A 26163-nucleotide genomic window follows, 5' to 3' on the forward strand; every position below is an offset into this window, starting at 1 on the left:
AGCCCAGAGCACAAGCTGCAACCTCTGCCCAGACAGTAGTGGTAGCTGTAGGGAAGGTGGGGTGGCCCTGCCCCCACCCACGTTGTCCTGCAGCTGTGGGACCCGGCAGCATTCACTTGAGCAATGACCGCAGGAGGCAGGGACGACCCTCGTGGCAGTGGCCAAATGACCCAGTGCCCTGTGGATCGGCACCACGGGGCGGGCACTGGGCTTCAGAGAAGCAGGCTCCTCTGCCTCCAAGACTAAAGAGAGGGGGAAGGAGAAAGTGTGGCGGGAAAATGGGGAGGCAGAAACACAGGGAGGAAAGATGGTAACTAACCTCACCCCTACTCCAGGTCGCTGCATCCGCGAAACTGGCACAGGAGGGGTGCATGTCACCTGATGGCAGCTCTCCAAGCACACCCTCCCCCTTTTGGGACACCTGAGCTTGGCCCACACCCAGGAGGGCTGCTTTGCGCTGCTCTGAGACTCACCCAAAGAACAGCAGCTCTGCTGGGCTCTTTGCTCCCCCCACAAACAAATGGGAGACCTTGCTGCAGTCTGCACCCTGGCGGTGTAGTGACCATCGGGATGCTGCTCCCTTGCCCCCCTATGAACCTTGGGATGGGTCTCAGGGCCTCACAGGCTTTTTACCCCATCATCTCTGCTGAAGTGCCTGTGTCCCCAGGAGAGAAGGAAGCCTGGGGGGAGGGGCGGTGTTAGGTGGGAAGATTTCAGAGTGTTGTGATTCTGTGGTCACTGGATGCTAAAAGGATACTGGCATTGGGAAGAGGGGGAAACAAATAATGCCCTCCGGTTTGGGGTCTGAGGCCACCACAAGGGTGACTCTTGTACAAGCTGCCCACACACCTCACTGTGTGGCCCCACTATATAATGTATTATTGGTGGAGATGTGTTTCTATGTGCACTAGTGCCCAATCCCTGATGGGAATTGCTGCAGTGGGAATTGTGTTGGGAATGGAAATTGTCCCATTTTAGTGGGGCATATGAAAGACTGAACTTCAGTGACTCAAGAGCTATGGCTAATAGCCTGCTATTTGATGAGGCCACTGGCAAGACAAAGTGGCATATGAAATCAAACCTCTGTGGGGAAAAGGCAATGGGCTAAATATCAGTTCTGCTCCTAATGAGCTTTTCTCCCATGCCTCTGGCTGGTGAGGGCATCAGAACCAACAGCAGACCAGGCTTGTCAGCTGAATGTAGAGGCTGAGATAAGACAGCCCGTGAGGGTTCAACCTCCATCCTGGACTGGGCTTTCACGGATGGACTGTCACTGTCAATAGAAGACTGCAGAACAACGTGAAAAAGCTGTCCTAGTGACAGACTCCTGTCCTCAGGCCAGCTTCTTTTGTGCATATAGATTATAGGGCCTCTCATTTTACTGGATCCTGACTGTAGCTGGAAAACATTCTGTGGGTTTGGCCTCACCATTCCCATGCATTCCACAGACACAGTCATCACAATACACTGCCCAGGCCCTCCACTACCCCATGTGTTTCCCGTTCAGCTATTTCCTGAACACATTGCATCTGATAATGACACCAGTTTTGCAGCCCATCAAGGGGCATATGATGGACTTTCCATGCCCTGTTACACCATGAAGTCACAGGGTGGGTAACTGACCATTTTCATGAACAACTAAAGGAGAGGCTTAAGAGGCTGTGGGAGGAGACAAGATAACTCCTCCCTGGATGACATATCTCAGGTGAGAAGTCTCAATGCGGCAATTCCAGGAAAGGATGCTTTCCATTTGTACCGTATGTTTGATAACCAAATCAGGAACCTGGGGAGGCACGGAGGAGGGGACATATTAATGATTTTGTTTTTTAGAAATGCTTCTAAATTTGTTCCCTCCTCCTGAAGAAAAACTCTCCATGCTTCCTTTTCAAATTGCTGTGAGCCCTTTCAGTTCAACTTAGTGCTGATGCATAACTGCAATTGTTTCAGTTTGCTAAAGCTGCCAGAATGCCAGAAATGGGTTGGATTTTTCAATGGGGTATGATTAGTTTACAAATTTACAGTTCTGAGGCCATGAAAATATCCCAATTAAGGCATCAAGAGGAAGATACCTTCTCTGAGGAAAGGCTGCTTGCATCCAGGGTTCCTCTGTCACATGGGAAGGCACATAGCAATGTCTGTGGTCCCTTTCTCTTGGATCTTGTTTTCAATGGCTCTCTCTCTCAGCTCCTATGAGTCCTTCCTTATTTCTCCTGGGATATTTCTCTCTAGGCTGTCTGGGCTTTTCCTATCATGTATCCTCTTCACAAAGAACTCCAATAAAGAATTAAGATTGAATGGGCTGGGTCTCATCTCAATCGAAATAGCCTAAATAGAAGTTCCCACATATAGAAGGTCTGTCCCCACAAGAATGCATTAAAAGAACATGGTCTTTTCTGGGGTACATAAAAGATTCAAACTGGCACAACACCTGGCAGTACTGATTTCAAGACAGGAAGACGGAGAACCGTAAGGCTGGAGTCCCACCCTGGAAGATCCTATTGGCGGCCCTGAAAAACTGACTGCCTGGTGAATGCATGGGCTGCTTTGGATGCCTTAGCACTGGAAACTCTTTGTTTCCAGAGGTTTTGCAAATGCCCTGTGAGAGTTCACTTCTAATGTGTTCCCTATTATGTGCTTTTTGAAATAGCCCCTCAACATCTGTTACTGGACAAAGGCAGTGAGCTGTCTTCCTCATGCTCAGTGACCAATTCCTGAGACACCCAGGGTCGCACAGAGAGAAAGAGTTTATTGCCAGGCAGGAAGCAAGAAAGCAGATGGCCTATCAACATGAAAATCTCTCTGTTATAATATAAGTACAGTAATTCAGATAGTTTTATAATATCAAAAAAGGGCAGGTTTTAGGATAATGAGCACAATGACTCCGATGATGTCATTAGAGGAGATATAATTAGTGGGCATGCACAGATTGATAACATGCTTAGTCACAGAATATATATAAGAAAATGGTCTTAATAGGATGGTAGGCATGATTTTTAGTATTATAATGAGATATAGGTGATTTATAGGTTAAAGTCTGTATTAGTTTCTTAAATACTGCCAGAATGCAGTATACCAGTTTTAGAATGGCTTTTAAAAGGGGGAATTTAATAGGTTACAGGTTTACAGTTCTAAGCCTTTGAAAATGTCCAGATTCAGGCATCCAGGGAGATACCTTAAATCAAGAAAGTCCAATGGGTCAGGAACACCTCTGGCAGTTGATAGTCACAAGACTGGCATCTGTTGGTCCCTTACTCTTGTGCTCCATTGATTTCAGCCTCTGTTCCTGTGGGGTTTCCTCACTTTGCTTCTCCAGGGTTGGCTTTCCATCTCTTGGCTTCCTTTGGCTCTCTTTGGGTTCTGGCTTGCTTACCATCTCAATGGTATACCTGCTGGGCTCCAAACATCTTCAAACATCCTGTCTCTATTCTCTGCCTGTCAGCTCTTCTCTGAAGTTTCTTTCAGCTCTGTCATTTCTGTTTTTCTCCAAAAATGTTTCCCCTTTTAAAGACTAGTAAACTCTTCAGGGCACACCTGGAATGGATAAAGTCACATCTCTAGCAAATCAAAAGGTCACACCCACAATTGGGTGTGTCACATCTCTGTGGAGATAATCTAATAAAAAGTTTCTGTCCTGCAATATTGAATCAGGATTAAAAGAAACGGCTGCCCCCACAAGATTGGATCACGATTAAAGTGTGGCTTTTCTGGGGTGCATAATAGTTTCAAACTGGCACAAAGTCTGAGCTACCACGCATGTCAGGTGGGCCCATTTTGGTTAGATCAAGCTTCAGTTACCAAGATAACTTTGGACCTGGGGGTGTTTGATTTGAGTTGACCCAAGACTCTTCATTAATAAACATTAGGAGCTGTCTTTGGTGAACACAAGTCTCCAGTGTTACAAAACTGGAAGAAAATGGGTACAAATGAGGGTCGGTCATCAGTTTTTACAATCACAAGGGCACAAGATAAAAGTTATACAATCATCAAAGATCAAGGCAACTAGATTAGTTTGACCATTTCTGGTATTTCCTTTTGGCTATTCTAATACATTTAGAAGGTAAAAAAGAAACATCTACAAATTGATTTAATAATCATAATCACTTGCTAATTCCTAACTTCTTGGCTACACATCCCACCCATTCAGGTCTAGGATGGGATAGCCTATGTTTTTCCCATAGGTCCTGAAAAATCAAGGGATGGAGTTGAAGAATCTGGTGCCTAGCTAAGAACCTAGGCGTGATCTTTTCAGGCCTGACCCTGGACCATTACTAAGGCTTTGTCTGGCAGGTCTCACAGGGGAAAGATTTGGTGCTCAGTCATTGTGATGATACCAAACAAATGCAGGGTTCCCTGCCTGATGTCACAACAGCCAATCCATAACCCCATGGTTTCAAAATGAGAGAGTTTATTGCTATGGATGAAGAGCAAAGCAGATGGCCTATCAGCCCACAAATCTGTCTCCCCAAGTCTGAGAAGTTCATAGATTTTACGAATTCATACAAGAGGGGGTGGGGTTGTTACCTTTACAATAGTAAGTGTACACAGGGCTGAGACTAGTTGAACTTGAGTAATTTCAGATATTAACTTCTACCTATTCTACAGTATTGAAAGAATAAAACACCTATATAATGGTTCAGTAATCATGATCATTTGTTAACTCTTAATTTCTCAGTTACAGCACTACGGTTTCTGAAGGGAGTTGCAGTCAGTCACACATGACACCCCAGGCTGGCCATGCTCTTAAACATGTCTCCATTTGAAATGAACTGAAAAGGATTCATGCTTAAGTGGGGTGGTTGTCTGTACAGATGCAATCCCACTTGAACTCTTTCTTTAATTTCTTTAGCTGACAACTTTAATATTTACAGTTCCTGGTTGAGAACTTGACTCCAAGGAGGTCTGGCCATATTTCTAGGAATGGTCCTCCTGGAAGCCACAATTAAATGCCATGTAAACCTGATAAGGAAGCTTTCCAAATGAATCATCATCATTTGGATTGTTCATCATACACATCTGCACCTTCAAATTTGAGGTGGTTGCTGGTCCTACTGATTGTGACCTGCTATTGTAGTTTTATTTGTTATAGCATGGTATGGGTAAAGGGAAGTAGACTGTTGGGCAAGCAGCCATCATATGACCTGCCATGCCTCCCAGGGTTTAACTAGTCAGAGTCCTGATCCAGAACAATCCCTTTTTTGGGGAGTAGGCTGTGAGCTTATTATACTCAGTCAAAATTATTCTTCCTTGCATGGTGATCCTCCCCTGTCCCACAGGAACAGCAAGTTCTTTGAATTGCTTCATCATGTATGTCATGTGACACCTGACCAACTCCACTAATATATCTGCTTCTAGCAGGGAAGGGATGAGGTAGCCCAACGGTAGCATCAGAAGGAACCACTCACTGAACTGAAAATGACCCTGGTCTCTCTCTTCTCTACGTGAGTAAACATTGTTCTATCCAGTGCCTATGTGAGTTGTGCTTTTACTGGGGACACCAACACTTGCATTGGAGTGGGTTGACATCTCTTTAGTGTCTCTTTGAACTGACATATTTCTTTCTTTTCAACTGCATATTTTCACTTCTTTTTCTTGTCTTATTGTTTTAGCTGAGCATTCCAGCATGATGATGAATAACAGTGGTAAAAAAGGACATCCTTTTCTTTTTCCCAGTCTTATGGGTAAAGCATCCAGTCTCTCACCATTGAATCTGATGTTAGCTGTAGGTTTTTCCATATGACCTTTGTTGTGTTGAGAAAGTTCCCTTCTATTCCTAGTTTAATGAGATCTATTATCATGGATTGGTGCTGTGTTTTGTGAAATGCTTTTTTGTAACTGAGAAATTAAGTATTAACAAATGAGTATGATTACTGAATCATTATATAGATTTTTTTTTATATTGTAGAATTGACAGAAGTTAATACCTGAAACTACTGAAACTCAACTGGTTTTACCCTTGTTTATACTTGCTATTGTAATGGTTATTCTGGCCTAGTCTAGTCCTGTTTATATTTTCTATTGTAATGGTCATTGTAAACTAGTCTCAGCTCTGTGTATGCTTTCTAATGTAATGGTAACAAATCCGCCCTGCCCACCTTGTCTGACTCCATATATACCCTGAAATCCTTAAATTCAGGGAGACAGATCCAGGGGCCCATAGGCCATCTGCTGTCCTGCTTCATGTGTAGCATTGAACACTTTCTCTCTTAAACCCCGGTATTATGGATTGGCTGCTATGTACAATGGGCAGAGAACCCTCTGCTTTTGTCCAGTATCAATTTGGTGACTATGAAGGGAGAAAGATTCCTAAGAAGCAAGGGTTCAGAATGCCTGATGTTTTGGAGCCCCGACGGGACACGTAAATGCAGTACTTAAGTCTTTTGCGATTGCTAGACTCTTTTAGTCTAGAGGCTTGGCAGCTGCATTTTTCTCTACTCTGCTGGTACTCCAGACCGTTGGCATCTTGAAAAGCTTCAAAGAGAGAAAACAGTTCCCAGTTTCAAGTCCAGATGTCTGACCGATTGAATGGGTCATCAAGTTAAAAGCAGATCAGGAAGTTAGTCCAGCAGTTTTAAGTCCCTGGACCTAGGGCTTGAGGCCCTGAGTCCCACTTCCAGAATGTTGTCCCATGCTCTGATCTCTGTACTTTCTGTTTTCTGGCTACCATTCAGTATGAGATTTGGGCCCCTACCCCTGAGTTTGTTTGTGGAGTATGCTCCTGGAAAGTAAGCAGTCCAATAATTAACTGGTATTTGATGAAATTGGGTATGCCTGCTTAACTATTTAACTGGTGTGTTATGTAGGGATAATGGTGAATACCTGTTTAAATGTTAATTACTATGTTTGGTCTAGTTATTAATTTGTGTGTTACTTACATATATACTAAGTGTTAAGTGTCTGTTAAGATTTGTTAGTCATTGTCTTATTACATTTGTATTGCTCAAGTGTTCCTAATTGATTATTGATTATTGAAGTTCTGAGAACTGGGAAACTTTGGGCAAGTGAGAGGAGAAATGGGGTAACAAGATAAATGTTCAATCCTTTATTTGTCTCTCTCAGCAATCAATATTGAAAGAATGTAAAATTTTACCTGTAAAGATTAGCAGCCACTTCCACCCTGTAACAATAGATCCAATAGATCAGGAAAGCAGGAAACTCCCTTATTCTCCTACTCTGTATCCCTCATTATCAGACTTAAAAGACCCTGAGATAGAAATGATCTAACTCTCCCATACAAAGCAGTGTCCTCATGCTTTCTAAAATCAGCCGCAGAGCCTCTGGCAAATTTCTACCTCATTGGCAAGTGCCAATTGGCAAGAGCCTACAGCAATGCATGAACAGGGAGGCCCTAGAGAAATTATAATATTCAAGTATACCAGGAAAAGTAGGGTTCAAATTAGCGAGTTTTTTATCTCTATGCTTCTGGGTGGGTTTTTGTGTGTGTGTTATCTTCTATTTGTGTCTGTTTGTGCAGTGTTTATTTTTCTGTCTCCAAACGGTAATAACAAATTGGCAAACAAAACTCTTAAAAGAGCTGTATTCAGATTTCTTAAAGATAAGTAAGTACATATATAGTAGTACTCCTGGAGTCCCAGAGGGGGGAAAAACAATCTAGGTACCAGGGTTCAAAGTGTTAGTTTTTATAATGACAGTAAAGAAACCTAAACATTGGAAAGAAATCAACCCCCTGGAATTTCCTGAAGGCAGTAGAGGAATGCCTTCGGGAAAGGCAAAGACTTTTCCAATTGCTTTAGGAGCTTTAGAAGAAATATATCTAATAATTAAAAACAATTAAAAAAAAGGCATAAGAACTCTCATCAACACTAAGGCCACCTTAGGGGTCTTAAATCGTTCATTTAAAATTTTTAAACCAAGCCTTGGTTCTTTCCATCTCACCTAACACTTCCCCTAGAGCCTAACCAGGTAAGACAGATATGGGGAGGGGTTGGGTACAGAAGGATGGGTAAGGGTAGGCTTGATTTAGAATTCTTTCTACTGGGTCTGGAAATTAGAAATGAGGGGCGCAGATGAAATATTGTGAAGTAGGCCATGCTTTTTCTGAGATAATTCACCAAGTTAAAATTATTTTTTTTCCCAATCATACCTTTGCAACAGTAGCTGCAACAAACAAATATTATTTAAATATAAATAACTTTAGGATAATGGTAATAGAATAAGATCTAATTTCCAAATTTCAGAAAGTAAGAGAAAATGTCCCTGAAAGATATAGAGAAGTTTCCTGGAGTTATACTTGGAGAAAACTAAACCACTGTTGTATATTTTCCAGAGCTTTAGGCTTTTGAGAATGTTCATAATATGAGGATATTATGAAAATGAAAATATTTTTTAAACTCCAATAGAAAAAAGGAGCATCGTATCTATTAGCTCTTTAAGATGGTGACAAATGTAAGTTTGTGTTTAATGAAATTATTAGTTTGACAAACTATTTTAAAGTAATTATGCTTTGTAGGAGGTTAAAGACAGTATCAAAGATCCTTTTGGTGACAAGTTATGTGAGTAGTAAATATGCCAGTTTGAAATTGTAGTGTACCGCAGAAAAGCCATGTTCTTTAATCCTGATCCAATATTGTTGGGTGAGATCTTTTTGATTAGGCTGTTTCCGTAGAGATGTGTCTCCACCCATTCAAGGAGGGGTCACTTATGGAGTCCCTTAAGAGTAAACCATTTGGAGAAAAACTGCAGACCAACACAGGCCAAGACTTTTACAGGTGTGGGAAGAAAACATCCCAAGGAAAGCTGTTGGGAAAAGGAAGACAGGAGGGGAAGCTAGCAGATGTTGCCCTGTGCCTTCTCAGCTGACAGAGAAACTTCAAACATCATCGGCCCTTTCTTCAGTCAAGCTATCATTCTCCAGATGCCTTAGTTTGGATATTTTTATGGCCTTAGAAATTAAATTTTTAACTTAATAAATCCCCTTTATAAAATCCAAACTATTTCCATTATTTTGCATTTCTGGTAGCATTAACAAAAAAGCAGTAAAGTATTTAGAATGTGCTTTGTTAAAGAAAAGGGTATAGTTTCATCCTTGAGAATGTATAGGACAAAGTGTGGGTGAATATGAAAAGTTGTGGAAATTGTGGAAATGAGTTTTGTATATTGTGGTCAATGCTGACTAAAATTTGATAAGTTTGAGAAGGGAGAATAGTATGGTAAATGGCTAGTTTTAATGTGAGAGACAGGATCTGAATGGATATGAAAAGTTGTAGAATAGTTGAGAAAGTGAATTCTGTTTTTCTTTTACTCAACACTAATAAAAAATTTGATAGTCTTACTTTAACATTATTGAAGAGCTCTTCATGTCAAACTGTGTAGTCACGCAAAATTGGAATTTAGTCTCTCTTAAAAATAATGCAGATTCCAAAGGAAGAGAAGTTGATTTTATCCAAAAACTAAACTTTCTGTAGCACATAATCTAATTCAACCTGTCTAGATAGATGATTTATACAACCCAAACTCATGGACCCCAGAATGGGAATGAGGGCTTGCAATTCTGTAGAGTTTAATGTGATATCCTGATATATTCCAGAGTATGTTGAACAGATAATTAAAAAGTACTGACAACATCCCTTGATGGACAGGAGGAAAAATGGTACTATTAAGCTTTACCACTGGGAAAAACCCTGACACTGTCTCAAATACTAGGGACTCCCAAGTCAACAGGCCAAGCCCTTTATCTTGAGGCTTGCTCTTGTGAAGCTTATTTATGTAACAGAGAATTTTAACTTACCTATAGGAATGGCTAACAGTAACGTCCAGAGGACTTCTTTTGTTGCGCAGATATGGCCTGTCTTTCTCTGACCTGAACTCTGTGAGGAAAATCATTACCCTCCCCGCTATGTAGGACATGACATTCAGGGGTGAAAATCTACCTGGTAACACAGGAAATGAATCCAAGGTATGAGTCTGGCCCTAGTACCGTGAAATCGACAATGCCTGCCTGACCAAATTGGGGAAAAGAATTGTAACAAAATAAGGTGTCAGTGGCTGAGAAAATTCAAATAGCGTTGAGAGGCTACTCTGGAGGCTACTCTTCTGCAAGCTTCACCTAGATATTGCTATTTATCATGGTTTGACAAACCCCAGCCAAAGCCATTCCTGCCAACCCTAAAGAATACCCATGGCATTATCTGAGCTTCTACAAAGGTTCCATGCACTATGATTACTTTCGAGGAACATACAACCTCTAGATGGGTTCCTAGGCCACATAAGTCCTGACCCATAGGGGCCAGCCTCTCCAGAACATCAACCAGTTCCATCCCTTATCCCATATTACTGGCAGTGCATTTCAACATAAAAAATGTTTAATGGGCATAGCCCAAATACCCCTAGAGATTGGGAGAAAGATCACAGGAGAAAGAGGAGTTATAACAGAGAAGATAGGATTTAACAAATGAATATGACTGCTGAACCATTATCTTGACTTTTTTTTTTAGTTTTCAGTGTCTTGGTGAGTTAGAAGGAAAAAACTAAAATTGTGGAGTTGTAACCCATGACAAACTCTGAAATCTGCTCTACAACTAATTGTTTGCAGTGTGAGTTGAAATATATTGTTTTTTTTTTACATGTATGCTATTTTTCGCAATAAAACAATTTGTAGACTCATAAATCCTCTTTGGAAAAGCCAATTCATTTCTGCTATATTGCATTCCAGGATCTTTAGCAAACCAAAACAGTGGGACAGAACAAAACTTCGACAGCTTCTGGCTGATGTTTCCAGTATAAGCCAACAGTCACATGTTTTTATTTCTGAAAGTAGCTTCATTTAGAAAATGCTTATAAAAAATTAAGGCCTATATTAGATGCTCTTACAGCAGTCCCATATATCCCAGAGATTTAAATGTTTCTTCTAAGTTTTGAGATGCTTTGTTCTTTGTGTATGACTTGGTAGGTCTTTGGAATTTTGGGTATCTGTGTGACATCTGAGACTCAGAATTAGGGTATTGCAGCTCTGAAACTCAGCATTACTCCAGACAGACACTTACAATTTTTTTTGATTTTTATTTTTTATCATCCCATAGTTCTGCATTCTTCACCATGATCATTTTTAGAATATTTGCATCAGTCCAGAAAAGAGAAATAGAAAGAAAAAAAAAGAACTCATATACACCATACCCTAAAGGGGTAAACCCCTCCCTCTCATTGACCCACAGTATTTCAATCTACCCAGTTCTAACCCTTTATCTTCTCCATTATTTATTTTTACCTCCCCCCTTTTTAAAACTCATCTATCCATACTCTAGATAAAAGGAGCATCAGACACAAGCTTTTCACAATTACGAAGTCACATTGTAAAAGCTATATAGTTAAACAGTCTTCTTTAAGAGTCAAGGCTACTGGAACACAGTTCAACAGTTTCAGGTACTTCCTTCTAGCTGCTCCAATACACAATAAACTAAAAAGGGATATCTATATAATCCATAAGAATAACCTCCAGGTTAACCATCTGACTCCATACAGCCACTTTTAAAGTAAAAGAAAAAGAGATCAGAATTTAATTAGAGATGTGAATGAAGTTGGTCTGGGTAGGGCTAAAGTAAATCAGAATACAGGATAAAAGATGTTATTGTCTGTATTTTAAGACCTTTTATTCCTTTTTAAGAACAAAGGAATAGATATTTACTTTATCCAAAATTTAAATTTTCTGTGGCACACTAACTTAATTTACTTGTCAGTTTATTTAAACAACTTAATTCAGCTTTATGTCGCAGAGAACCTAGAATATGGAATGATATCTTACTATAATTTTGATGCAATACTCTTACATATTTCAGAGTGTTTTGGGCATAACATGAAAAAGTATTTGTAAGGTTCCTTGATGGGCTGGTAAAAGATAATGTGGAATTATTAAACTTCCCCACATGAGGAATTCTTACTATTCCTATAAGTAATCGGGGCTCCCAATTAATTAAGCCAAGCCCTTGATCTTTTATTTCCATTGTAGGAACAGACAATATATTGGGGAAGTTATAATGCATTCATAGAAAGACTAATTTCTCCACAGCAGGAAATAAAGATAAAATTAATAACATTGATAATTCTTCTTTTTTTTAACACTTTTTAGTGTATAATATAACATATATATAAAGCAAAGAAATAAAAAAGCAATAGTTTTAAAAGCACTCTTCAATGAGTAGTTAAAGAACAGATCCAGAGTTTGTCATGGACTACCATATTGTCCTCTCATATTTTTCCTTCCAGCAGCTCCAGAATATAGGAGGCTAGAGAGTTTAAATATTTTTTTATCATCGCAATAAACTTTTTTCCCTTTTTTGTGAATAATAATGCATATACAAAAAAACTATAAGTTTCAAAGCACAGCACCAACATTAGTTGTTGAACATATTTCAGAGTCTGACATAGGTGACAATTCCACAGTTTTAGGCTTTTACTTCTAGCTGCTCTAAAATACTGGAGACTAAAAGAGATATCAATTTAATGATTCAGCACTCATATTCATTTGTTAAATCCTATCTTCTCTGTATAGCTCCACCATCACCTTTGATCTTTCCATCCCTCTCTTCAGGAGTGTTTGGGCTATGGCAATTCTAAATTTTTCATGTTGAAACTCTGTATCACTAATATGGGGTAGGAAGATGGAATTATCTGATGTTCTGGAGAGGTTGGGCTAGGTTTCAGGACTTATCTGGTCTTGGAACTCATCTGGAGTTTGTAGGTTTCTGGAAAGTTACTCTAGTGCATGGAACCCTTGTGGAATCTTATGTCTTGCCCTAGATGTTCTTTAGGATTGAGTGGAATGGTCCTGGTTGGGAGTTGGCAGGGTATGATAGGTAGCAAGGTCTAACTGAAATTTGCACAAGAGAAGACTCGAGTAGCCTCTCAACTCTACTTGAACTCTCTCTGCCACTGATACTTTATTATTTATACTTCTTTTCCCTCCTTAGGTTAGAATGGAATTGTTGATCCCACGGTACCAGGTCTCCTTCTTCCCTGGAATTTTATCCCACATCACCAGGGAGAATTTCTCCCTTGAATGTCATGTCCCATGCAGGGTGAAAGGCAATAACTCCAAGAACCTGAGCTTGAGGCTTGCCCTCTGGGAGACTTTTTTTTGTAATGACAAAGCTAAACTTACTTATAGCTAATACCTACAAGGATCCCCAGAGGAACTCTTTTGTTGTTCAGTTGTGGTCTCTCTCTTTAAGCCAAACTCTGCAAATAAACTCACTATCTTCTCCTCCACATGGACATGACATCCAGGGTTGTAAGTCTCCCTGGAAATGTGGGACGTGACTCTCAGGGATAAGCCCAGCAGTAGTATCATGGGACTGGTTGGCCAAAAGTGGAAAAAGAAATAAAAGTAAAGTTTCAGTGGCTAAGAGATCCAAATAGAGTTGAGAGATCATTCTGGAGATTGCGCTTATGCAAGTTTCAGCCAGATATTGAAAATGCCACAGTATGCAAGCCCCAGGTAAGTGCAAGTTTTTGTTCTTGAAAACTCTAAGGAACAGCTCAGGTTCTATCTGAAACCTATAAAATGTTTTTTCTCATGTAACAGGGTTATGTCCCCTCCTTCTACTCCTTTTGTTAAAACTTACAATTTTCTTTTTGTTTGTTTGTTTAGTTGTATATTCATCATCATGATCATTTCTTAGAACATATGCATCAATTCAGAAAAAGAAATAAAAACACAATGGATAAAGTAATAAAATGAAAACAGAAAAAAAATTATACATATGTGATAGTTAGATTCAGTTGTCAACTTGGCCAGGTGAAGGCACCTAGTTCTGTTGCGATGGACATGAGCCAATGATACATGAACTTCATCTGTTGCTGATTACATCTGCAGTCGGCTAGGAGGCATGCCTGCTGCAATGAATGCCGTTTAACTTAATTGGCTGGTGCTTAACTGAGAGAGTCCAACCTAGAACAGCCCAAGCAGCTCAGCATACCTCAACACAGCACTCACAGCTCAGCCCAGGCCTTTGGAGATGCAGAAAGGAATCACCCCAGGGAAAGTTGTTGAAACCCAGAGGCCTGGAGAAAAGGCCAACACAGATCACCCTGAGTCTTCCCATAAGAAAGAAACTCAGATGAAAGTTAGCTGCCTTTCTTCTGAAGAACTGATAAAATAAATCCCCTTTTATTAACAGCCAATCTGTCTCTGGTGTGTTGCATTCCAGCAGCTAGCAAGCTAGAACAACATACCATACCCCTTACCCCTCCCTTTCATTGATCACTAGCATTTCAAACTAAATTCATTTTAACATTTGTCCCCACTATTATTTACTTTTATTCCATATGTTCTACTCATCTGTTGACAGGGTAGATAAAAGGAGTATCAGACACAAGGTTTTCACAATCACACAGTCACATTATGAAAGCTATATCATTATTCAATCATCATCAAGAAACATGGCTCCTGGAACACAGCTCTACATTTTCAGGCAGTTCCCTCCAGCCCCTCCATTACATCTTGAATAACAAGGTGATATCTACTCAATGTGTAAGAATAACCTCCAGGATAACCTCTCGACTCTGTTTGGAATCTCTCAGCCATTGACACTTTGTCTCATTTCACTCTTCCCCCTTTGGGTTGAGAAGGTTTACTCAATCCCTTGATTCTGAGTCTCAGCTCATTCTAGGATTTCTGTCCCACATGGTCAGGAAGGTCCACACCCTTGGGAGTCATGTCCCACATAGACAGGGGGAGGGTGGTGACTTTGCTTGTTGTGTTAGCTGGAGACAGAGAGGCCACATCTGAGCAACAAAAGAAGTTCTTTTGGGGGTGAATCTTAGATCTAATTTTAAGTACACTTGACCTATCCTTTGTGGGGTTAAGTTTCATATGAGCAAACCCCAAGACTGGGGGCTCAGCCTATAGCTTTGGTTGTCCACACAGCTTGTGAGAATATCAAGAAATCAACTTGGGGAGGTTGAATTTTCCCCAGTTCTCACCATTCACCGAAGGGGACTTTGCAAATACTTTTTTATTCACTGACCAAATCACTCTGCGATTTATTAGGGCATCAGTCTGGACAAACCAACTAATCTCAAAAACATACAATTTTCAATTTACTTATAAAGTTTATTTTTCAGAGCCATAAGCCTCCAGATTGTTCCTATGTCACTTAAGCCCTGAAACCCAGAGGGACAAGTCTCTCCAAGAACAACAACTAGTTTCATTACTCTATCCTTTAATGACGATGCCCCTTTCCAGTATGAAGACAGTAGAACAGTCCTTACCCAGATATCGCTCAAGATTTATGAACGAACAAAATTAAAAGGGAGTAAAAGAAATGAAGTATTAACAAATGATTTATGACTACTGAATCATTATATAGATGTTTTTCTTTCCATATTTTAAACTAGACAGAATTTAATTCCTGAAATTACTGAAACTCAACTAGTCTCACCTAGACAAATTGTTCTGGCGAGAACTTCTAGTATAATATTGAATAGCAGTGGTGAAAGTGTCATCCTTGTCTTGTTCCTGATCTTTAGGGGAATTCTTTAAGTCTTTCACCATTGAGTGTGATGTTAGTTGTGGATTTTCTTAAATGTTGAGAAATTCCTTCTATTCATAATTTCTGAGTTTTTATTTTTAAACAATAAGGTATACTAGATTTTCTCAAATGACTTCTTGTTTTTACTGAGATAATCATGTATCTTTCCCCCTGCATTCTATTTAGGGAGTGTTTTGCTTTGGTAAGGCTGACGAAATGCAATATACCAAAAAGGAATGGCCTTTAACAGTGAGGATTTTTAGTTGACAAGTTTACAATTTTGAGGCTGAAAAAATGTCCAGATATGGGCATCAACAGGCTGGCATCTTCTCCCCAAAGACCAGCTGTTGGTGAACCTCAGATCCTCTGTCACATGGCCTCACACATGGTAATGTCTGCTGGTCTCTCCTTTTTCTCCTGGGTTTCGTTGATTCCATCTTCTGGCTTCAGTGACCTCTACTCTGAGCCTCTGTGTGTCTTCTTGTCTCTCTTCACTTTCTGTTTGTTTTCTGTATGTCCTTTATCCTCTTATGAAGGTCTTCAATAAGAGGATTAAGACCCATTTTAAAGGTTATAGGTCACATCTCAGTTGAAATAACATAATCAAAAGTCCCCCCAACAATAGGCCTACACTCACAGGAATGGACCAAAAGTACATGATCTTTCCTGGGGTACAAACAGCTTCTGGCTACCACATGTAGTTTATAACACTGATTGTTTTTCATATTTCACCTTTGGTCTGTAATGTTCTTTCCTTGTGATATCTTTATCATGCTTGGTATCAGGATAAATCTGGCCTCATTCCATCTCTTGAATTCTTAGGAAGAGATTCAGAAGCATTGGTGTTAGCTCCTAAATGTTTGATAGAATTCACCGATGAAGCCATCTGATCCTGGATTTTTCTTTGGCAGAGGGTTTGATTATTGATTAAATCTTCATAGTTGTTACAGATTTATAACATATATAGACATATTGGATATGACAATTATAGCACATGGGGTAGAAGGGAAAGGAACTATACTGGAGCAACGTTTCTGTATTTTACTGGAATTAAGTTAGCATGATCTTGAATTAGTTTGTAACAAATTAAGACACATATTATCAAGTTCAAATGACTACTTTGCTTTAACTTTTAAAAACTCTGTTGCTTTCCTTTTAAGACATGCTGATCTTAAGACTTTCTGAGTAATATACAATAATTGGGTAAACAGTGTTGGGAGACAAAATCAAAAGTAATTTTCTACTTGACACAGTTCCTGTAAGTAGAAAATCAAAAGTATTTCATTGTTGCTTTACATTTCTATATACAAGGAAAACAAAAAGCAATTTTTATTAATCTTTTTATTTTGAAATTATTGTAAATTCACATGCATAGTATAAGAAACACCATGCTAAGAAATGATCACGATGATGAATATACAACTATGTGACGATATTGTGAGTTATTGAGTATATATCAAGAATGGAACGATCATATGGTAAGAATGCTTGTATGTTGTTATGTTTAATAAATAAATAAATAAATAAAATGCAATTTTAAAAAAAGAGAGAAATGGTGTATAAAGAGACCATGTTATCCTTTACCCAGGTCTTCCCGATGGTAAAATCTTGCAAAACTATAGTACGATATTACAACAAGGAATTGGACAGTGATATAGCCAGGAAAGTTGAGTAAGAATGATGAGCTCATTGGCTGCGCAGAGCGGGGGCATAGGAGAGTAGGGAAGGAGGCGCATCCGGGCGCGCGTTCCTGGGTCGCGCGCTTTGGGAAGGCGCGCGGCAGCGAGCGCAGAGAGGCGCGGAGGAGCGGTGGGGGCAGGAAGCTGTAGCCTCGCAGTCGGGAGCAGCCCCGGGAGGCGGGCGAGACGCAACCAGAACCCGAGTTTGGCGCGCTGGGGGACTCCGCGATCGCTGCCACGGATCACGCCACGAAGGTCTGCTTCGGTGCTATGGCCATGTTCCTGTACATTCTAGAGCAGCGGCCAGCAGGATGCAGTAAGATGCGTTCCCAGACCAGAGCCGCTGTTTCGAGTAGGATTGACATCTTAACACTATTTCGTCTTCCAATTCTTGAACATGGAATGTCCTTCTGTTTATTTAGGTCTTTGATTTCTTCTAACAATGTTTTGTAGTTTTCTGTGTACAAGTTCTTTATACCCTTGATTAGTTATCTGAATGTAGTTAAAAGGGAAATGTTAGAGTATACGTATGGTAACAATAAAAATCTTTTAAAAATAATCCATGGAACTGCATAACACAAAGTTAAACCATGGACTACAGATCACAATACAATTATGAAATGTGCTATCATCAGTTGTAACAAATGTTTCTCACTAATAATGCAAGGAGTTAATAATAGGATGGTATATAGAATCTGTATGTTATGCATGATTGTTCTGTAACCCATAACTTCTCTAATAAAAACCAAAGAACTTAATATGGATAATTCATTTACCGTATGAAATGTAAATTTGTATTAATTGACTAATTTTCTACCTCATATAATTTTTTAAATTTTAATTATTTTTATTGTTTTAAAATTATTTTTAAAAATTAATGTGATGTACTGCTGAATTCAGTTTGCTAATATTTTGTTGAAGATTCTTGCGTTTATAATCATGAAATATTGGTCTATAATTTTCTTTACTTGTGGTATCCTTATCTGGTTTTGATATGAGGGTGAGATTGTCTTGTAGAATGTTTTACACTGCTACCCCTTTCTTCAATTTTTTGCAAGAATTTGGTTGGATTGGTGTCAATTCCTCATGAATATTTGGTAAAATTCCTCTGTGATGCCATCTGGTCTGGGCTTTTCTTTGTTGGAAACTTTTTAATTACTAATCGATTTCTTCACTAGTTATTCGTTTTTTGAGATCTTCTGTTTTTCTTCCTGAGGAAGTGTTGGTAGTTTTTGTGTTTTGGGGAATTTGTCCGTTTCGTCTAGGTTATCTCATTTGTTTGCATACAGCCATTCATCATATCTTCTTATAGTCCTTTTATTGCAGTGTGGTTGATGAATAATGTCCCCCTTTTCACTTCTGATTTTAGATTTTTGTGTCTTCACTCTTTTTTTCCTTCATTAGACTATCTAATGGTTTATCAGTTTTATTGATCTTTTCAAAGAATCAACTCTGGTTTTGTGATTCTGTCATTTTTTTTACTCTCTATTGCATTTATTTACACTCTAATCTTTTTAAATTTTCTTCTTTTCTACATGTTTGGGTTTAGTTTTCTCTTCTTTTTCCACTTCTTCAAGTTTTGACGTTAGGTCTTTGCTTTGAAATCTTTCTTCTTTTTTAATGTGAGCACTTAGAGCTATAAATTTCCCGTTCAGCCCTGCCTTTCTTGCATCCCATAAGTTTTGTATGTTCTATTTTCACGTTCCTTCCCTTCAAGATATTTTCTAATGTCTCTTGTGATTTTCTCTTTAACTTACTAGGTTGTTTAAGAGTATATTGTTTAATTTCCACATATTTGTGAATTTTCCATTTTTCCCTCATTTCTAGCTTTATTCCATTGTGGTTGGAGGAGATACATCATATGAGTTCAATGTTTTAAATTCATTGAGGCTTGTTTTGTGACATAATATGTAGTCTATCCTGGAGAATGATCCATGTGCTGTTGAGAAGAAAGTATTCTCTGTTGTAATTGGGTGAAGTATACTATATATGCTAGGTTGGTTTGGAGTATTATCCCGGTCTTGGCTTTTCCTTATTGCTCTTCCTTATAGATGTCTTGTGAATGGGATCTTTTTGTCTATTATATTTCAGTGATGATACTTATTGTTCCTTCAGAAACATTTCAAATTTCATTTTTAAAATATGATGTTGAATGAAAACTTAAACATACAATTCACTCTGGAAAAATAAATATTGTCAAAAGATTTATCTCTTGGATTTCACCCTAGTGATTTAAAATTACACCTGACCCACTCTCCGTTTTTACTAGTGATGTGGATCCAGGGCAGCCAGATTAGTCCCCTGCACCTTTTCTATTTTAGTGAGGAGTCCTGGAGTCAGGTAAAAGTATCTTCCTACTTTCTGAGACCTTGAATCAGGATACGATCTTCACTGCTCATTTTTATGGCTAATTATAATAAAAACAAAGATCTAATCTGGCATTAAAATTCCAGTTTTTCTCTTCTTTGTGCTTTTAAGAATAAGCTGTCAATCGACATGTCAAATGAAAATATTTCTATTGTCCTTGGATTGTAATTGGGAGGAGAGAAAAAGCAAGAATGAGAATGAGAGCTAGAGAAAGATGGAGTATGATTTCTGGTGCTTAAGAATTCAAAGATTTGAGAATACCTTAATTAATACCTTTCCAAATCATAAGGGTATTAATGTACTCCAGGTCAAGTTGGGCATTTGTTTTATTCTCCAGGTTTCCACGCCTGATATCCAGGAATCTCCAGTTTCCAAGAACGGTTAGTGTGTTTTATTTGTCTTGTGAGATTTTCTTCCTTTTTTTGGTAAAATTTTGAACATTTTCAACACTATTTTGGCTGAGTTTCTGACCTATCCTGTGTCTACTCGTTTGGTATTTTTTCTTCAGCCAGTCAGTTACTTTGTTAAGAAGTTGACCAGATTACTAAAAATAAGAGAGCAATGATAAAGGATGGAGTCTACCATATTTCTTTAAAAATAAAATGAGAAAGAATGATGAAAATATTTTATGTAAAAATAAGTGGTTCTTGGGTGGTGCCCTGGTAGCTCAGTGACAGAATTCTCACTTGCTGTGCTGGAGACCCAGGTTCGATTCCTGGAGCCCGCCCATGCAAAAAAAAAAAAAAAAAAAAAAGTGATTCTCATTCCTGTCAATCCTAAAGAACACCTAGGGCATTATATAAGATTCTACAAAGGCTCCATGCACCAGGGTAACTTTCTAGAAACCTACAGCCTCCACATGGGTCCCTAGACCGGATATATCCTGAAATGCAGAGAGGCCAGCCTCTCCAGACCATCAGCTAGTTCCATTCCCCATCTCATATTATCAACAGCCCCTTCCAACATGAAAAAGTTAGAATGGACATAGCCCAAATACCCCTAAAGAGCGGGAGAAGATGGTGATGGTGACGTTATACAGAGAGTGTAGAGTTTAACAAATGAGTATGATTGCTCAATCATTATATTGATATTTCTTTTAATCCCCAGGGTCTGGGAGCAGCTAGTAGCAAAAACCCAAAAATGTGGAACTGTAACCCATACCAAACTCTTGAAATGTTCTACAACTAATTGTTGTGATGTGTTTTGAAATTTATTACTTTTTGTATATATGTTATTTTTCACAAAAAAAGAAAAAAATTGATTGTGATGATAAAAAAAACTTTTTGATTTTAAAAAAAAGTGGCTCTCAACAAATTTTCAAAGAAAATCATCAAATAAGAATGTATTTGGCACTAGAGAGATGCACAAAGTTTTCTATTGGTAAACGAAAGGCTAAGAAAATTGAGCTTTCCTTAAAGCATGTGAAATGTCACCATCTTTGACCCAAATCCACTGTTTTGTCCAGGCTCTGACCTGTACCCCACAAATATTTTGCAAGGAACACTACCTGAGCTTTTCCTCGGTATTTGTTTCTTCCATGGGGATTGATTATTTGAATCTTAACTGAAAGACTCCTGGGAAGCCTGAGGAATATATATATATGTTCTACATTTAACAACTGCCCTATTTTAACTCTATTTTTGTTACTTATAAATAAAGAGGTACACTAAATCCTAAAGTAACAAATAACTAAATTTATATGACAATATTATTCACAGAAACCTGTAATTGTGTACATATATTTTAGGTTGGATCACAACTAGCAACTCTATCTGGAGGAAATCTTGACTGGCTTGATAAGCAGCAATTGCAGCGCTTAGATGAAAAGTTGATTGTTATTGATGAAAATGATAAGGTTATTGGTACAGACACTAGGAAGAATTGCCATTTGAATGAAAACATCGAAAAAGGTAGTATGGAATGTTCTCTTTGTCTATTTTGCAAGATTTTCTCATTTTTTCCAGCTGACAAGAGGAGGAGAGGGGAAAGAATTAAGGCATTTCTCATGATGAGGAGACCCCTCAATCAGCTTATGCTTGTCTTCTTTAGGAGAAGATTCAGGAACAGCTAATCTTAAACCATTTATATGGACCTTTAATTTGTCAAGCAAATTTTAATTAGGTGGAAATTCTGAAACATCAGTTTGGGTCATCACCATAATCATAGACTTTCTGCTATATTATTTTTTTTCTGTGAGACAGAGACTGAGGAAAAAGTGAAACAAACTATTGTACTGACTCCATATTTTTATGTTCATATGAATGGCATTTATTTTTTCAGGACTGTTGCACCGAGCCTTCAGTGTTGCCTTGTTCAATACGGAGAATAAACTCTTGGTACAGCAGAGAGCAGACACTAAACTTACTTTCCCTGGTGAGTCAGTTGAATGTATAGTTTAAGAGGAAGTTTTCATGTTTGGCCTGAAAGTATCTGGGAAATGAATGATTTGGATTACTAGTGTCCATCTCTCACTTTGGTCAACAGTTAGTTCATCCCTGAGGAAATGGGTAGTACTGACAGATCCTTATTATGCTGATGTTTCTTCTAATGGTTGTTTGATTTTTGAAATACAACTCTGTGAGTCTTTGGTTGATTTTTGCTTTGTCATGGAAAGGTATTTCAATGCAGAAAAAAATGAGTGATGTAAGAATTTGGGAAATTAAAGTAAATAATATTTAGCATAAAATTAAAGAGAGAAATGATTATTCTACAATACAAAACTTAGAGTTATATATATATATATTATTGTCAGTTTTATTCACACACCATATCATCAATGGCTAGGTGTGTGACATCGTAGGTATACAATCAATGGCTCCTGGTATAATCACACAGTTATTCATTCACCACCATAATCAAAATGACATTCCCATTTCTTACGAAAAAATAATCCCATCCCCTTATTATTGACATTTAGCTTTGGTAAAGTGCCTTTGTTACAATTACTGAAGAATATTACAGTGCCACTGTTAACTATAGACCGTAGTTTGCATTAATTATATTTTCCTGTATACGACCCTATTATTAATAATAATGATGTGCATTTGTTCTAGTTCATGTAAGAACTTTCTTATTTTTTCACAATTAACCACCATCATCATCCATTTTAGGTTTCGCTAAGTTATACAGTCCCTGTTTTTATCCTCTCGCTTTCATTCTGGTGATACACACACAGCACTAGCCTTCCTCTTTCAACCATACTCACACTCAGCTTTGTTAATTATACTTTCAGTATTGTGCTATAACCACTACATGTATGGTGGTCATGGACAATAATGGACACAGTACTGTTTCCATTTCCAAACATTTACAATCAGCCTCATTAAGCATTCTGTAGTCGTTAAACATCAGTTGTCCAATCTCTACCCACTTTCTATCTTCTGATCAACTATGCTCCAGTGTTTAACTCTCGAGTTTGCTCATTATGGTTCATTCATATCAGTATATTTTTTGCACTTACAAAATCATGAGGGAACAAGGTAGGAATAACAAATTTAAGGGGAGAAAGCATGAATACCAGCAATAGAGAGCTCTTGTGCATTCTCTTTTGTTCTGCGTAGAGTTGAAACTGAACAGGAATCTGGTTTTCTATAAAAAAAGAAGAAATTGAAATTTTAAACAAAAAAGAAGGCCTAGGATCATTTGGTTTTCATTTTAACATTTTTTGCATGGAGACTTCTACAGTTTTCAAAAGCACACCTTGCCTACCGCAAGCAAAACTGGATGGGACCCCCAACCCCAGCATAAAAGACTGTGGCCATGGAGAATCCTATCTTCCTCTCAGTTCCTTCTTCTCTGAAGTTCTGTGGATGTATCCTAGTCATTCCCAAACTCATTTCTGTGTTTGCTGGCCAAGCTGTAGGCAGTTGGCTCTTGAACTTAATGAAGCTTAATTAAGTTTATATAAGAAAAATTTAAGGCTGTTAATTTAAAAGCTTAACTGTGGGGCGGGCCATGGTGGCTCAGCAGGCAAAGTTTGATTGTAGGTGCCTGTCTATGTAAAAGAAAAAAGGCTTAACTATGGAACAGATAACCACAGTATGCCAGTAATGCTCCTTGCTTTAAGATAGACATCAAAATTGAAGCCACCTTCAGGATATACAGAAGTGAGGCAAGGGTTCCAGCTCTGTAATTATATATTGAGTTTTAAGCAAACTTTTGTAAAGTGACTTAAAGCATTCACTATCTGAGGAGTGAGATGGAATAGAGAGACTTCACGTGGGGAGTCGTTCCCTCTACTCCACGTGTTCTTGTTATTACTTAGATAAAGTACTGCTCTCCACTAAGAAAACTTTGTCAAGGATATGATAGCTGCAATTCCTTCTATAAAGCTATACTCATTAAAAAAGAGCACCCTTCTTTGCAAATGTGACTCCTGCCATCTCAGTATCATCTCATGTCAAAACACTTGCCCCAACACACACATCTCACAAATACACTTTCCTCTTCCTCCTTTCCTATGATATTCAGATATTTTGTTGGGGTATAAATATGTATGACACCTAGTCCTTGTCTCAGTGCAGCAGAACATACATGAGATGATAAATTCCAATTCAAGGATCTACCTTAGATGGGCAATAAAGGCAACCCATTCTTAGGAGCACCGGCACGAGGTCCCCAGTATTATGCATTAGCTTGTCAGATACCTCATCCAATCTCTCACTGCCCATGAAAGCATCAGAGTCAGGCTCAATACAGATGCTCACAGCAAACCCTGTGCTCTTTCTGCTCTCCCAGGCTATATTTGTTACATATCATTTTGTGTTTCCTAAAGGGTTTGTGTTTTTATTTAGCATATTGTGTTTTCATGAAATAAAGGAAATGTTTTCCATGTGCATTCTGTCCAGGGTATTTTACTGACTCTTGCTCTAGTCATCCAATATGCAACTCAGAAGAACTGGAAGAAAAAGATGCTGTTGGAATAAAGAGAGCAGCTCAGAGACGTCTGCAGAGTGAGTTGGGAATTCCGCAGGAACAGGTACCTAATATCTGCCCAAAAACAGATGTACCAATAGTTAACCCAGTGCATGAAATTAGGTGAAAGTTGAACATGAGTTCAGTGATGATTTGTGTCCTTGGCTTCGAAAAGGCAAGTTACAAACAAGCAATAGAGAGAGCTGTTGTGCGTTCTCTTTTGTTCTGGGTAGAGCTGAAACTGAACAGGAATCTGGTTTTCTATAAAAGAACAAGGAATTGAAATTTTAGACTAAAAAGGGGTTCTAGGATCATCTGTGAAGCAGTCATTCATTTTTGCCTCTATCTATTAAAGAAACTCTTTGAGAGAAAATAGATATTTTCTTTACAAAACTGGTCAGTTTCTATGGGAGTTTCTATTGCAGGGTGGGAATCTCTTTAAAGTCTGGCACAAACAGATATATTGAAACTATAAAGACCAAAAACAGATTATTATTCAGGCTTGAGTCCACAAAAGTTTAGTTAGATAGAACTAAAGCTTCGGTAACTAACTCTTGTGATGGAAATGAATATGTGTTTATTTTCTCTATTTGCCTATATATTCTCTATATTTTTTACTTTAGTGTTGTTAATATGGCACCAATTTTTGTCATAGGTTTCTCCAGAGGACATGTCATTTATGACAATGTATCATCACAAGGCAAAATCAGATAAAATTTGGGGAGAACATGAAATTTGTTACCTTCTGCTTGTAAGAAAGAATGTTCCTGTAACTCCAAATCCCAGTGAAACAAAAAGTTTCAGCTACATGAGCAAGGAGGAATTAAAAGAGCTACTGGAAAGAGGGGCTAAAGGAGAAGTAAAAGTTACTCCGTGGTTGAGAGCCATCTCCGAGAAGTTTCTGTTTAAATGGTGGGATCACTTACCTGATGTGGCCCAGTTTGCTGAGCCTCATAAAATACACAGAGTGTGAAAGCATGTATGACAAGAATTAGCCATAAATGACACCCAAACAGAAAATGCTGTGCTTATATTGCAGGCATGCATGCCATACAACTGACTTTCTGTAGTTCACCTTTGCCAAACAAACTAACAGACAAAAATCACTTGATTGCTAATAATCTAGAAATCACTTATATTTAGCCTTTCTATCTACTTCATGTTATCTTCACATTTTTCTTTTTTCTCATTTCCATAATTTTCTTCTGCTTAGTTTTAAAAAGGAACTTTAATATTTCCCCCTTAGACTATTGATAAACAGTCAGTCATTCTTCTATCTCTGGACTTGACTATGTTAGTTTCAATTCATCTTTCATTTGGGGCAGTCACATACTCATTGTATGGTTTATGAAGTTTATGGAGCGAAAGAAATTGGGTACTGGATCACTGCTGAGTGTTGTAATAAGATGGAAAGGATATTCCTGTTGGATCTCTTGCATTGTTTGTGTCCTCCTACAAAGCTCGGAAAATGTGGTATAAGATTAAAATCTGTATCTCTTGAATCTGTGTCTCTTGAACTAACATTCACAACTGTGGTACTGCATTCACTTTCATTGTTTCGTTCAACCTCACACTAGAGGTTCTTCCATTAAGACAAGAAAAAGCCTAAAATTTATAAAGATTGGAAAGAAGAAATACAACCATAATTATTTTCACACAGTATGGTTAGGTGTGTGAAAAATCAAAATAATCTTCAGGTAAACCATTTGCATTAATAAATG

At 38.4% G+C, this 26163-nt stretch overlaps 1 protein-coding gene across 3 annotated transcripts in view; it reads left to right on the forward strand.

Moving 5' to 3' along the window:
* The window catches only part of LOC143675809 (isopentenyl-diphosphate delta-isomerase 2-like), a 248585-nt gene extending 222641 nt beyond the window's left edge, over positions 1 to 25944 (forward strand). Inside the window, exons 1-6 of one of the 3 annotated variants that reach the window (XM_077151785.1) lie at positions 5353 to 5438; positions 19866 to 19908; positions 21276 to 21438; positions 21809 to 21901; positions 24376 to 24506; positions 25098 to 25944. In XM_077151785.1, the coding sequence (XP_077007900.1) occupies positions 5413 to 5438; positions 19866 to 19908; positions 21276 to 21438; positions 21809 to 21901; positions 24376 to 24506; positions 25098 to 25415 (774 nt within the window). In that variant the 5' untranslated portion in view covers positions 5353 to 5412 and the 3' untranslated portion in view covers positions 25416 to 25944. Of the gene's footprint in view, positions 1 to 5352; positions 5439 to 17304; positions 17584 to 19865; positions 19909 to 21275; positions 21439 to 21808; positions 21902 to 24375; positions 24507 to 25097 lie in introns of those variants that run through there. The other 2 variants (XM_077151783.1, XM_077151786.1) reach the window with 2 other exon arrangements.
* The last annotated feature ends 219 nt before the right edge of the window (positions 25945 to 26163 follow it).

This window comes from Tamandua tetradactyla, chromosome 1 (genome assembly GCF_023851605.1).
Source record: "Tamandua tetradactyla isolate mTamTet1 chromosome 1, mTamTet1.pri, whole genome shotgun sequence".
Classification (NCBI taxonomy): domain Eukaryota; kingdom Metazoa; phylum Chordata; class Mammalia; order Pilosa; family Myrmecophagidae; genus Tamandua; species Tamandua tetradactyla.